We start from the raw sequence: 14295 nt of genomic DNA, 5'->3' as shown, positions 1-14295 counted from the left end.
CAAAGGACAGATACGCATCGATCACGAGTCCATGATTTTGTCATTCGTCAAGGATCCATGATCCATGTTACATCTTTTACTGTTATATTATATATATATTGTTATACTGTTATATTATACTGTTATATTATATATATATATTGTTATATTATATTTACTGTATATTATATATATGCTTTATATTTTTAAGGATGAATTTCTCGTGGATAAATGGAAATATCCATTTTTGTACGTATATTTTGCAAATATTTTGCTGGAACGATAAATTTTTTCTCCAATCTAATGGCAATGTGTGGAGAATATCTTATTGATATTTTATTTTCGACATGATTATCGTTATAAATGGTTTACGGTGTATAATTGAAACATTTTTCTGGAAACTTTTTTACTGCGTTATATAGAATTTGTGAGATAAGAAAAGGAAGATGGTCACGTTGTATTGTAAGTCAAGGTTTATTGATATATGATTAGAGAGATATATTTTAAGCGTGTTGAACATATTTCATATTAATTTTAACGATATCTTGTAAATAACTCATGATAAATAACAACAATGTGTAGCTTTAAAAAATTCAAGGAAAGATTAAATTGTTTCAGAAAGCTTTAAAACAAGATGTATGAATCAATCAATATTGAACGCTATTATCTTTCTTATCTTTTCTATAATTAATCCGAATCGAAATCTTTAAACTTTCAAACATGTTTGTTTTATTTTTTTTTTACCTCGATTGATTTATTTTTGTTAAACATTTAACAGCTTCTATTCAAACAAAATAATCCCAACATAATCTTGTTCTAATGTTCACCGTAATCATATCAAAATTAAAGCTGTTCATATCGGGTAATCGTATTTCGTACACGCATACGTTCTCCACGACGTTGTTATCGCCGACAAACGGCAATCGGATTATGTGCCTACGAATAATCACTATGACAGGTGGTCAGGATAATCGGGGACATGGAAGCTGTTGACCGCGCACGTTTCGCTGTAGAACGATGCAACATTAGTAGATACAATCTCGTCATTAGAGCTAAACAAAATTGGTGACCATTTCTTGTCGCTCTTGTATAAAATGATAACTCATATTGTTTCCGAAAGATAGAACCACAATCAGCGATTCTTCAATTTGATCGAATACATTTGATAATTAATCGTGAATTTCAATGAATGAATAATTATAAATTATACCGTGAACTTATTATGAAAATTTTCTACCGGATAAGAGAGACTTCAAAGTACGATTTCTCTTTATCTCGAAACGTTTTTAACCAATCGTCCATTCCTTATTTATTACTCCTTAAGGGAATTTTGCTGATTAAGTGAGACGAGTTTGCGAGAACTTTTCGCTAAAACGAAGTTTCACGATAAGAGAACTTTTGAAAATTATCTTCCTTTGATCGTTCGTAACGAATATCAATATAAATCATGCGAAACTCTTCTTTGACAATCAGTTCGTTTACGAAAGATTCCCGATTAACCTAAATTCTTCATTTTTCTTCGAACACTCCAAATCTCATCCATTCTTTTCAATATTGAAACTTTTCTCTCAAAATCATTCGGAAACTTCGTCTCGAAGATTTTCTTCATTCCGGATAATTAGCCAAAAAAAAATCGCTTCCAAGTATCAAAATTTCTTTCCTTTAATTGGTCTAAAAAAATTTCTACTCTCGGGTTAAAACTCAACTACCCTTCCGTAATTTCCTCGACAATCATTTCTCAATCTTCATTCCACGGAGAATAGGCGAATTTGCTTCGTGTGTGGTCACGCGTGCATACGTGCATACGACAGTCGTGTATACGCCACAGGGAATATGAAAGCGAGAGTCACTCGACTGTTACTCCATCCACGTTCCTCTGAACTTGACCTACTCTTTGTCTCTCGCGGAGCAAACTGTTTCACTCGCGCCTACCACGAAACGTCGTGTCCCTCTTCCACTTGTCGCTATTCTAGCCGGGGCTCACCTTCGCCGCGAGCAGCCGTTCTACCTATGCCCGACAGGTAGATACATCACGAAATATTCCTGCAGCTGGCTTTAACCGGGTCAAGTTCGTTTCTAGACGATGGAGATCGGACCCCACGGACGCGGAACTGATAACGAAACTCGCTCCCTCTTCGCGCTCCTCTTATCGTTTCTTTTATCTCCCTTTTCTTTTTCTTGCTTTCTTGATTCAATTGTCTCTTTTGTGTCGTTTCTTTTGCCTAGAACTATTTGAAAACTTTAAAATACTAGGAACATTTTAAACTATGAATAAAATTGTGGGTAATTACGATTAAATAAATTTTTAGCAGCGTATATCTTTATCGATTCTTTCTTATTTTTCATTTATTTGATAAAAAATAATATTCTAGTAGTTCTTCTGTCTGTTATTTTATTAATATTTTTCCAGAAGAATATTCTTTTTCTTAATTCGTAATTTCATTCACAAATTGTATTTTTCTTTTTCCATTGTTGTTCTCTTTTTCAAACTTTGGATACGTTTACTTGTTACTTTAAAATTGTTATCACAAGATTCAAGTCAGAGCGATGAATTTGACTGAGATAAAACGAGTTGTTAGCAATATCTTATAATTAGATTGATATTTGTTTTCGTATCTTGCGAACACGGTTGTGTGCGCTCGAACGACAGTTTTTGGAGTTCAGTGTTAACTATTAGAAGGACGGCTAAATATTTGAGCGGTTGTAATTTTAGCTCGTGGCATTGCTTGCTCATATATACACGTGGTGAGGTCGAAAGCCCTGTTTCTAGACGTGGAGTCAGTGACATTGTGAGGTCGACGAAAACGAAATTTAGTTCGGTGCACTTGAAGTGGAAGCGACCTTCATAGCCTCCGTAGCCTAATCCTGTATGTATGCATATTTAATCATATTATTCTCCACTGCTGGAATTTTTATTTCGATTCTATGAATATCCAAATAACGAGAAACAATCAAATTTTATAATATTTTTCAATATTTCACAAAGATATTACGATACGATTCCGTTTCTTTTTTTATTAAACCAAATTTGAATAAATAATTGATTTCGTTCTAACTCTTTGCATCGATTGCGGCCATTTTTTCGAACCAGAGGAAATTTCATTTTCCTTTAACATTATTCGATTCGGATCGATCGGAACACACGCGAAGGGATGAGAGAGAATCTTGGCTGTTCCGATAGAAATGGTGTTAAAACGTCATCGAAGACCCGTGACGAGAATCGAATTGTACAGAAGTCGAAATTCTGCGAGGCCTCGATTGGAGACTATCAATGGAGTGCGTGGAATGTTGCGAATCGGATTACAATCGGCATAGGAAGCGGAGGATACAATTCGGCCGACCAATCATTGATCGATTCACAAGAAGAAAATGAAATTTCATTTATGCTGACTGTCAAACGATATCGCAATGTCCTGTCGAATATATGTGCCAGATATATTTTTCCATGTATCTTTCAATTTCTCAAATTACTCTGCTGATTTAAATATGCGTAAATCGTGGATAATTCGAATAATAATGAAATTTATAAAAGAAGAAAAAAAGATTGGCGAAATTTTCTGAATATTTGTTATCGAAAAGTAATAATTTGAAAATAAATAATAAATAAAAATAAAAATGTAAAAATACAGAGTGATTTGTTTTATATTTTTCCGCAGATATTAATTTTTCTATATGGTATACCGGTAGAAAATAAATATAAAATATTGACAGTGAAAACAAGAAAGACAAAAAAGACAAAAATATCGAAAAAAACACGTTAAGGAAATAAATCAAATTATTGTTGATCGAAAAAAAAAGCATCATTTATTAATAGCGTGAAATATTAAAAAATATTATAAAAAGATAAAAGTTGCAATTGTGAATTATAATTTTCATTATCAACAAGTCGGGGATGCTCGCGTTCCCTGTATCGGCGTCGTTCTTCGTGAAACGAGTTGCACTGTCATATGCACGAAATGTCCCATGCGACAGCGTGACTGGTGACGAATCATTGCATACGAATGATAACGTGACATTGCTGCATCGACGTGATTACGACTTCGATATGTTGTCGGAATAAACTGGCAACCTGGTTTAAACGCGACCTAGTCCTCCTGCCCTGAAAAGGTGTTTGTATCATTGTTGTCTGTGGCGTGTTATCAGCGCGAAAGCCAATAGCGAGCCGAGACCGTGGAAGCGTGTACTTAATCCATCACGCGCAATGTATTTCCCGATTATATTGTCGGCCAATTTATTACACCTTTTAGATACGTGTATATACAGATACGCATATAGAAAGCTTTCGAATGTAATCTCTGTTAAACGAATAACTAATGCAGAATATTGCAGTAATTTGTTCGAACGTCCCTTTTCGAGATAATTGAAATTAATTTTCATATTATATCGTGAGAATTTTCGCGTTTATTATAAATTATTTAATTTTGTGGAATAAAATTCATTATTATTGTGAAAAAGAAAAATTTTATTTAAGCATTTAATTATTTACATCGAATTCTTCGATTTCTAATTCTTCTTTGAGAAAAATTTTCTGAATTTAAAAATAAATTTATGTGTACAAGATAATTTTTAATAAATTAATATCAGATCTCGTAGAAAGATCGCGTTCAATAATCGATTGAACGCAATATCCGTCACAGGATGATATTTATGAATAATATACGTTCACTAGCGATTCCTCCTCCACAGGTCTGTTCACCTTCGACTTTCACTTTCAAGCCTATCCACGTCCGTTAGATTCCAGGAGGCAAAGAATTCTGTCGTGGCTGTCTTGGTCGCCAGTTGTAGAACGTGTCGCGCGCGGATTGAAGAAACGGATATCGAAACGGGGCGAACTATCTCCTTGGCACAAACTCGAAAGGAATTCATTCACGCCCGCTGGTCTCCATCGAATCGTGCTATTCCGTCAATTCGAAAGGGAAGTCTCTTTGTGCGGGGCTTCATTGTTCGGTCGTCGAACGCGTCCAAGTGTCGAAGTGGTCGCCGTCTCGGCCGTGTTATGTGCTATCAGTTATACAATACCTACGTAAGAAAGTTGTGAAACTTTGTCGGGATAACTTTAACGAGAAACAAATAAATAAATCAGAAGAGATTGGATTTCAAGTCCGGAGAGATACAGAATTTCGAACTCGTCTTCGTTGTAAAGATTTATATCGTTTTCTTTGTGAAATCTTATTCCATGGAATGAAATCTTCCTCGACGTTAATTTATCTTCCTTCTGCCACCTTTTTTTTTTCTTCATCGTTTATTTCGATATCTATTTACATATGTTGAATTACCTAAATGAAAAAAGGAACGAAATACCCTGAATCGATCTGTCAAGGAATGTGACATCTATCCATGTGAATTAAGAGGGAAGAGAACGAAGAGGTTTATTTCGAATCTTTCATCAGATACGAAGTTCTCTTTCGAGGAAATTGTAGGCAAGATCGGAGTCGGTCGAGATTGGTCGAGATTGGATACACCCTCACCGACGATTGATTCTTCTTCTACTTACGGGCCACATTATCCAAATATCCGAAATCGATGCTGTCTTCGGTGAGTTATGTTATTAGACCCGAGGCTATGAAATGTATCTGCCTTTTGCGACCGATGGATCAGAAGGGTCAGATCTATTGTTATCGTTTGAATATTCCTGGTTCAAAGGTCCGGACTTCGAGGGAAGAGCAGAGAAATTTGAAGGTTCAGTGGATTCGCTCTGTAATATAAATTTCTTCAAGAGGTGTAGTTCATCCATGAGATGTTTAAAATTTATGAAGGTAAAAAAAAAAGGAATTTTCAATCTTTGGGGGGTCGTTTCATCTTTTCACGTTCGAAATCGGATTGATATAAAAAGACCTACGGTTCTACAATTTGAGACAAATTTACATTCGAGTTTTCTCGTAAAATCGTTCTCTTATCTTTTCTCTCTATTATATAATTATTATATTCTCTATATTATATAATTTTTAACATCAGATCGACGTTAGAATTATTACAAGACGAGGAATCACGCTGTTCGAATCGAATTCTTTGAAATCACCAAAAATACAATTCAAACATCTTCCAATAATAATTTTCTTCCATATCGCAAGAACGAAACGATGGAAAATCGTCGCGTTTCCGGGCAGTAAATTGCGAATCGCACCTTTTCAAACAGTGACACGCAGCTATATCGAAAGTAATAGTTGCGCGGTTTAGTTACCGTCATCGCTCGGCTATGACGTTTATCGCGACCGAATAAAGCACCAACACGTAGTTCTCGTTGATTCACGGACATCGACGCGACCACGTCGAGATTTTTTTCGTTTCTGCATCGCGTTTACCATCGCTACGCCGGAAAATCGAATCGAAATTAAACGAACACTGCAACGGGTAGGACAGGGTGCCGACACATGCTCTGTTCCATTTATTTTTTTCTCCTCTCTCTTTTTTTTTCCACCCTTTTTCACTCTTTTTCTCATCGTTTTTTTTATTCACTTTGTTCCATTCACCCTTTCGGTTGTTCGTCCGCTTTTTTCTTTCGTTCGTCTTTCTTTCTCCATTTGGATCTTGTCCACCATTTTCACCAGAGTATTTTCACGCCTTCCATTACGATCGTTTTCCACCAATTTTGTTCGACGACTCGTGTATTTATGAGTAATAATGGCTGCGAGTTCTCCCTTCGCTAATAGATTACTACGACCATCTGCTTTTGACACTTAAGTCGTTTGTGGGATCGGCAAGGATAAATAGCAGAATAACGAAAAACAAGCGTACAACATTCAATTAATTTTTTATTTGATTCGTAAGTTTAAAGCACGAATTTTCTCACTTTAAATACTATCGAAATATTATTAAAAATCACGGATACAATCTATGGTTTATTTTAAGAATTATGATTTGACAATTTGATCAATTTGATTGATTCTCACAATTTCTCAAGAAAGATAACATAATGATCTCGAATTTTTGAACAATCTTATACGTATCGACAAACAACATTAATTAATTAATTAATTCTGATACTTTTGCCCTTCTTCTTCATTTCTTCTTAATCTTAATAATTCGCATAAAACTCTTTCCTGATTCGTATCGCAATAAAAAGCCCAGCTTGAAATATCTTTCAACGAAAATCCAGGTGTAAAGCAATGAATTATTTGGAAATTTTCCGAGCACCTGGCACGAACGATCCCCTACAATTGTCCTCTGTTCCGTGGAGAAATCATTCTCTTCGCACCATTCGAGCAAATTGGTAAAGTTTCAGGGTTTTAACTTACCGAGATCGCCGGATACAATTTGGTATCCTGTGTTCCGTTTCCACCTTTCCTTTCATCCTGCCCACCCAATCTGGAAACTATTTCTTCGAAAGACAACCGAACTAGCTAAACGCAACGCAGGTCCTTTGCGGATTCCAGAACACAGCCGTAAAAAATGAACGAATTAACATTTAAAAAAACGATTTATTTTTACATAATACATTCTTTTTTATTTTTTAATCTCTGCCAGTTTCTCTTCCACGAATATCCGACAGAATTCGTCTTTGCGAAGATCAGTCGGATGACGCGTGGACCGGAAACTGGTTACACGATGGTTGCTACTACGCGAAGAATAGAGATTTCCCTGATTAGAGGGACTGATCGAGCTTCCTCGGGAATGAGGGTTAATGAAACGTTTGTAATCGTAACTGGTAGGAAACGAGCAGTTTGCGCGACGTGAATGTTCAGCAGGGTGGTCGCAATCCAAAAGATCCAAGAGATTTCGACGAGAAGTTTTGAATTATAAAGAAATTATTCAACGTGGATGTGATACGTGGGAACGATAAAGTGATGAAAAAAGTATATTTATAAATTCAAATAGAAATTTATAATATGTATGTATGTGTATTATGTATTATATATATATATGTATTATATAAATGTATAATATGTATAATTCATACTTTTCAAAAAATATACTTACTAGGTTGTATTTTTTCGTGAATATTAAGAATATGCTTGACCCCATTTTCTTTTTATTATTTATTATTTATTCGTGTTATGAGATTAATTGAGTAAAGTTAAATGTTAATTTTTGAGATAATAAATTTTTGGTGAAATATTTGAATAAAGATATGAGATTTAGATTAATGCAATGGATTTGATGATCAAGAAAGGTGGCGATACGTAGGTAGTTTCCGAAAAAATGTCCCTGTTTATTTTTTTTTAGAGAAGTTAAGTGTTCCGCAAATACTTAACCTAGTTCGTTTTTTTTTAGTGTTGGTTTATTTGTGCAACGTATTTATTAAGAGATGAGAGAAATTTAGTCAGCTGACGTAATTGAGGTCTTTCTCGTAAAAGGTGTGGCGGGCTTAAGACAACAATGAATCTGAAACACAATTAACTTTTTCCTACCCGTTTCACTTTTTAGTTAGCGAAAACAAATTTTCTTGATATTCACGTCGACGAAATTTTTCTAGTTTCAACTTTATCAGAATTTTATCACCATGTTCATATTAATAAATCGAATAAATTAATTCTCAATTTATAATTTATAACAAAGCTCGATTAATAAAAGATTTTCTGATAGAAAAATGCCGGTAGAAAAAGATAAGCATCCCTTTTCCTTCCTGCGTTCAAATGTCCGCCATACTGCGAATAGCTACCCTCATTCTTCTTACTTAGCGTCGCGAGCTCTCATTCCGCGAGCGAAATTAACAAATTTATAAACGCTTCCAAACAAAATCTCTAAACGAAGAATTCTTCATCTTACGATACCATAACTTACAAACATACCATAACTTTTTTCCCCCAATTAAATTCTCTCGTTCTCGAGAATCGTAATCTCTTCCGTACATTAACTCAGTCTCGAAAAAGACTGCAACTATTTACCAAACGTTCCAAATCATTTTTAAGCATCCATATATTTCCCAAATATATTTTATTAATCGTTTCAAGATTACCATTTCGTTTCAGTTGCACCATTTGACAGGATGGACTTGGAGGATATCGGATTCGAAGGAAGTCAGGCTTCAGGCGTACCTGATAAGTCTATCTTCGATGGATTTCTCTGACGGCCAAGTCCCAGGGGAGATGAGAAAATAAATAAATGACGAGCGATTCCCACGAGTCTCGAGAGTCGGCAAGAAGGAGCAGTTTCGGTGTAGATAGGGCGAGAATTATGGTTCCTCACGGGGGTTGTGATGAAGAGAGCCAGGGGTGCGCGGGGCAATTTTAAGCCCTCCTCTTGGTTTCTGGCCTTACAACTCCGTAATTTTTACCCTCCGAGAAGTTAAGAGTAATTTACTGGGCTCCGCGTAGGCGTTATTCGACTCCCCCGCCCCTCGGTGTCCGCCCCACTTCTGCCCCGTGAAATAGGTACACCCAAGATCCCAGGCCCTTGTTAATTGTCTGCCATGGACGAACTTGATTTTCCCGCGAAACTGCGAACCGGCAGTCTTGAGATAAATGTTGGTTAATATTGTTACGAAAATAGGTAGTTAGTTCTTTTCGGACCCGTGGAGAGACATCCTCGGGGATCTTCATCCCCTCTTAACTCGTTGAATCGTCTTTTCTTTGTTTGCCGGTAATAATGAGTAAAGAAGCTAGAAACGAGATGGTGAGAATGAGCTCTTTTTGTTCGAACGATGATAGAGAGTGGTAGTAAAAAGCGAGAAGTAGAGAAAGGCACACTTTTTTAATGTATCATTTTTTAATATCGAAGAATTTATCGTGTTTCGAACGTTGGCTCACGAGTGATTGATTATTTCCGATAGGAACTCACTTGCTGCAAATCGATTTGAGTGTTGTTGCATTTACAAATCCGAGATTCCCTTTCTTTGTTTTCGTTGACTGAATAAAATATAATCTTTTTAAAATACAATATAAGATAATGCAAGACAGTTGCTGTGTTTAATAGCAAAAGAATTTATTTGTAATTTATTTGCAGAGAATTCATGGTAAAGTTTAAGATCGATGTAAAACCGTGAAGTGTTTGCAAAAGCAGTTGGACACGAATTAAATACCTTTCTGTTCCCTGTTTTCTCCCGTTTACTTAGAAACTTCCGCCTCATTCAATTCCCCTGTCAGCGTACAGGCGCAACTCGCAGCGAGTAAAGGTACTTGCAAGATAGTCGATCACGAGCAATTCGAGATATTGCCGGATGGTGTGTACGGGTTCGAGAATGCTACAGATCTGTGTGTACCCGGTGGAGGAAACGGAAGGGCCGGCATGCATCGAATCCCGGTAGCATTATTTAGCCGGGAAAAGTGTTGCCAACGCCATTAATCCGATTGGACGAACCTTCACCCTTAGGCCTTAGGGATCCATTATGTATTAGGTGGATCGACTTGCCCCGGCAAGATTAAAGCTGGAAATGTGCCGCTTCAACACCGAAAATCCTCAACATAATTTTATCCGGCAGAGATTTTAATCCCTCGAGAAAATACGAAATCTCGATTTGCACGTGCTGATTTTACAGATTTTTATATCGATATATTTGTTTGGAATTTTTATTCATTTCGAGGATAAGTGTTATATTTTTTGGATATTCATTTTCGAGTTAGTTATTTTTATTTATCGATGATATTATGTAATTTGGATGATAGGATATTTATTAAATTATTAAAAAAAGACGAAATTTAAAATTAAGTTTCTTCTTTTTTATAGATTATTTAATTCAAATCCAAGAATGACATAACAGTTAGATATTCTTCTCTTTTGAAGTTGCGCTTCTCCGGTTTCTATTTTATATTTGCTCCTTAAAAAGTTGATATTTCGTGGATACGCGAGGGTGGAAAGCTGTTTCGTGGATATTTCACGAGGCAAATGCCATGACTTATTTTACGAGACGAAAGAAGCAGACGAATTTCCGAGGAGTCGACGTTCTTTCTTTTCTACTGCTTCCCTGTTGAAACCTTGTCGGTTAAAGCAAAGAAATACACGCTTTCTTGCGCAACCACCTCTTTTCCAGGTTTTCTTCTCTATTAGCATGATTGCAACTTTATATCGAATTTTCTCGTTACTCTACGATATTATTTCTTTCTTTCCTCATAAATTTCAATTAATTTTATGCGACAACGATTATTATTGACGATCATTTTAAATATATTTTCATGGACAAATATAAAAGATTAAAAATATATTTTAAAATATTTAATTTTTTTATAGATAAAAAAAGTGAAAATTAAACGATATTGCGTATTCAACGAAGTTTTTAAAATTATTGAAATCGTATGATTCTCAAACATCTCGTCGACAAGAACTATGGTGATGATCGAAAAGATAGACGTGTTGGCCGAAGAAAACCGCTTGGTTTCTTTGCCAAAGTAATTTGTCTACTTTACGTTCCTTTTCCGTTTACTCATCACGAACTTTTGCCGAAAAAACTGATTTTTTTACCAGTAGAGATATTACCAGCAAATAGAAAAAAAAACTCTTATAATTTTTGTATTGGAAAAAAATTTATTTGAATTAAACTTTATTTATTATTAAACTTTATTAAAATTATTAAGTTATTCTTAAAAACAGGAAATTTAGAGGAAAGGGAAAGGATTAATGATGGGAATAAATCAAATCAACATGTATATATTGTAAATATCATTTATTGGACTTTTAGGCGTCATGGGATACAACGATTACATCACGTTGCTTATTTATAACACCTAAGCAATTGGATAAAAAAGAAAATGAAAAAATGAACTACAGGGTGATGATTTTCATGTTTCGTTTGGACAAAAAATTCCAAAATAAAGAGATTGGGTTGAACATCGGATAATTTTCGTTCTCGCTTCTATATAAAATGTAATAATGCCGACTTCCGTGCAGATTAGGCGTGAACGGATGAATGAAGCTAAACGCATCGCAGTCGGCATGCGTTGACAAAAATTAGGAACCACTGCGCTTACAAAAATTGTACGCAATAACATCATTTTTTTTTCCTTCTTTCTTCCTTCTTATTTCTTCTTGTTTTCTTTCGGAGGAACTGGAAACGATCGAAACGAGATTACTATTCAGACTTCTTACCTAATTCCAGCAATCGTGGAGAGATGAAAAAACGAATAATCACGAAGAACAACGATGTTAGATTATGTTCATTTTTTTCCTTTCTTTTTTTCTCCCCTCAATTTTTTCCTTTCTTATTTTTTTTCTCTCGCAATACAAGTCAAAAACAGTTTAAATTCAGGGCGTTCGTTCGGGATAAGGAGAAATTTCGTATTTTTATTCATCGTTAATATAATATCCTCGTTGGAATAATTCTCGTCCGAATCAAAATCGTCATCATCGTCGTCGTTATTATCGTCACACATTTTTCACGGCCACTCTCAATTGAAAACTAACCATCGATCGGCACACGACATCCAGGGGGAAGGCGAACGAGAACTTATGGCTAAATAAAACTTTATAAAAATATATCAACGAATAATAAATATATCTCTAACAGCGTCACTGTATAATTCGTCATGCATAGCCCTCGGTGTATCGATAGCCTATGCATTTACAATCACTATATACACGCTATTTTTTTTCCTTTTTTTTTTTATAATGCTACTTACCTAAAATAATATACAACAATGTACCGTTTTTCCCTTAATGTATCTAGTTTTTTCTTACGGAATATTTTTTTGTTTCATTTCATTGCGTTTTAATTTTATTTCGTTATTTTCTTTTCTTAATCGTACACGTAACCTCTAGTTAATCCCATATTTCCTTTCCTTTTGTCTCGTTACTCGTCGAATTATTCTCTTTGGTTCGTGTTTATATTCTATAACAATTACACGGGAACGAACAGTCTTCGTTTACCACTCGACTTGTTCGATTCGATATTCAGCCGTCGACGTTCTCTGCGAATCCGAATGTAAAAATTGGTCTCTTATTCAACGCGTGTACATGTGCTTTTTTTAAATTCTTATTTTTTCCCCTCTTTTTTTTATTTTCGTATGCCGCATTCGGTATCCTTACAAATAAACTATTTATACAAATATTTACACGTGCCTCCGTTACGCGTAACATCCGTACAATATTCCTTCTTTTCTTTTCTTTTTTTTTCTATCAAGCTTAATCAAGAATATCGTCAGAAACGGTTTTCGCAATCAAAAATCTCGTATGATGATTTATAAAATTTTTTTCTTCTATACGCGATAATCGGTATCATCCGACACTTTCGGATCATTTCGGCCATGCTGAATTTCTCTCATTTAAGGAAAGAGAGAAAAGCATTGGTTGTATCGTAGTCGCAGGTTCGAATTCTCGTTTTTCTTTTTCTTTTATCTCTTTCCAATAATAAAAAAGGAGAGGAGAAAGGGGAAAAAAGAAAGGGAATATAAATCCACGATAAACAATCCTCGTTACGATTCGATCCATCTATCCTACCAGTCATTTATCTTCTAGAAAATCCTATGACAAGAATATCGAAACGAAAAATACGCAATGGAAAAGTGAGAGAAAGAGAGAAAGAAAAAGAAAGAACGAGAATCTAGCAACGAGATTCATGATTAAGGAACGTCGAGGCCGGATTATCGTCGTCGCCGGAAGCTCTGCATCGTTCATCGACAACGACAGCGTCGATAAAAGGCTTTCTCTCGTTTAAGCGCGTTCACCCTTTTCGATACATAATAAACAGGGTCTTCTCGTTGCATCGTCATCGAGTTTCGCCTCGCGTCAAGAACACGAAACATTCTTTTATATTCTTACTCGAAACTATTATCTCTTTCTCCTTTCGCGTTCCTTTTCTTCTTCTTTTCTTTCCCCCTCCCCCCTCCCCTCCTTTCCCTCCTTTTTTTGTAATTTATATATTTTATATTTACAATCGTCGCGGAAACACTGACGGAACTCTGACTTCCTTCCCCCTTTATTTCTCATCCATTGAACAGGGAAGCTTTCTCAAGTTCGATCCGCTTCCTTTGGCTCTTTACAAAGCAACATTTTCGATGTCGTCTCACCACGATCCCTCAGCGACGATGCTCCTGCAGGATGACCAGGGCCAAACACATCGAGAGGTAAGTGAGACTCGCTGACCGGAAGTGAGCGTGACTGTACTCGGAGGCTCGCGTCACGTTCAACAAAACGGAAGCGTCCGAGATCCCTTCCGACGAGCGTACCAACACCCACCATTCCCCGGCATGAGACCATTGAATCGTGTCGAAGCTCAGCACCGTTCTGTAACAGGACTCCGTGCCACCATCCTGAAAGGCAAACAACGAGGGATCGTACGTCGTTAATGAATTCAATACCAGTGATTCAAGGGAGTTTGTCAAGTATTCGTGACCTGATTCGACGATCCAAAGAGTTCACTAGGCGGTCGATTATAAGGGATAATTTATCTGGAAAGGAGTTCGAAGGGATTGTTGCCGTTGGCGCAAGTTTTAGAGAGGAAAGTCGGTG

At 36.0% G+C, this 14295-nt stretch overlaps 1 protein-coding gene across 1 annotated transcript in view; it reads right to left on the bottom strand.

Moving 5' to 3' along the window:
• Window positions 1–12013: 12013 nt before the first annotated feature.
• Window positions 12014–14295, bottom strand: part of LOC102672225 (B-cell receptor CD22) — a 162792-nt gene continuing 160510 nt past the window's right edge. The window contains exon 9 of the mRNA XM_031513971.1: window positions 12014–14096. Coding sequence (XP_031369831.1) covers window positions 13863–14096 — 234 coding nt within the window. The 3' untranslated portion in view covers window positions 12014–13862. The remainder of the gene's footprint in view (window positions 14097–14295) is intronic.

This window comes from Apis dorsata, unplaced genomic scaffold (genome assembly GCF_000469605.1).
Source record: "Apis dorsata unplaced genomic scaffold, Apis dorsata 1.3 scaffold_815, whole genome shotgun sequence".
In the NCBI taxonomy this organism is placed as follows: Eukaryota; Metazoa; Arthropoda; class Insecta; order Hymenoptera; family Apidae; genus Apis; species Apis dorsata.
Note: the sequence above shows the minus strand (reverse complement) of the source record. Positions and strands in the feature narration are given on the sequence as shown.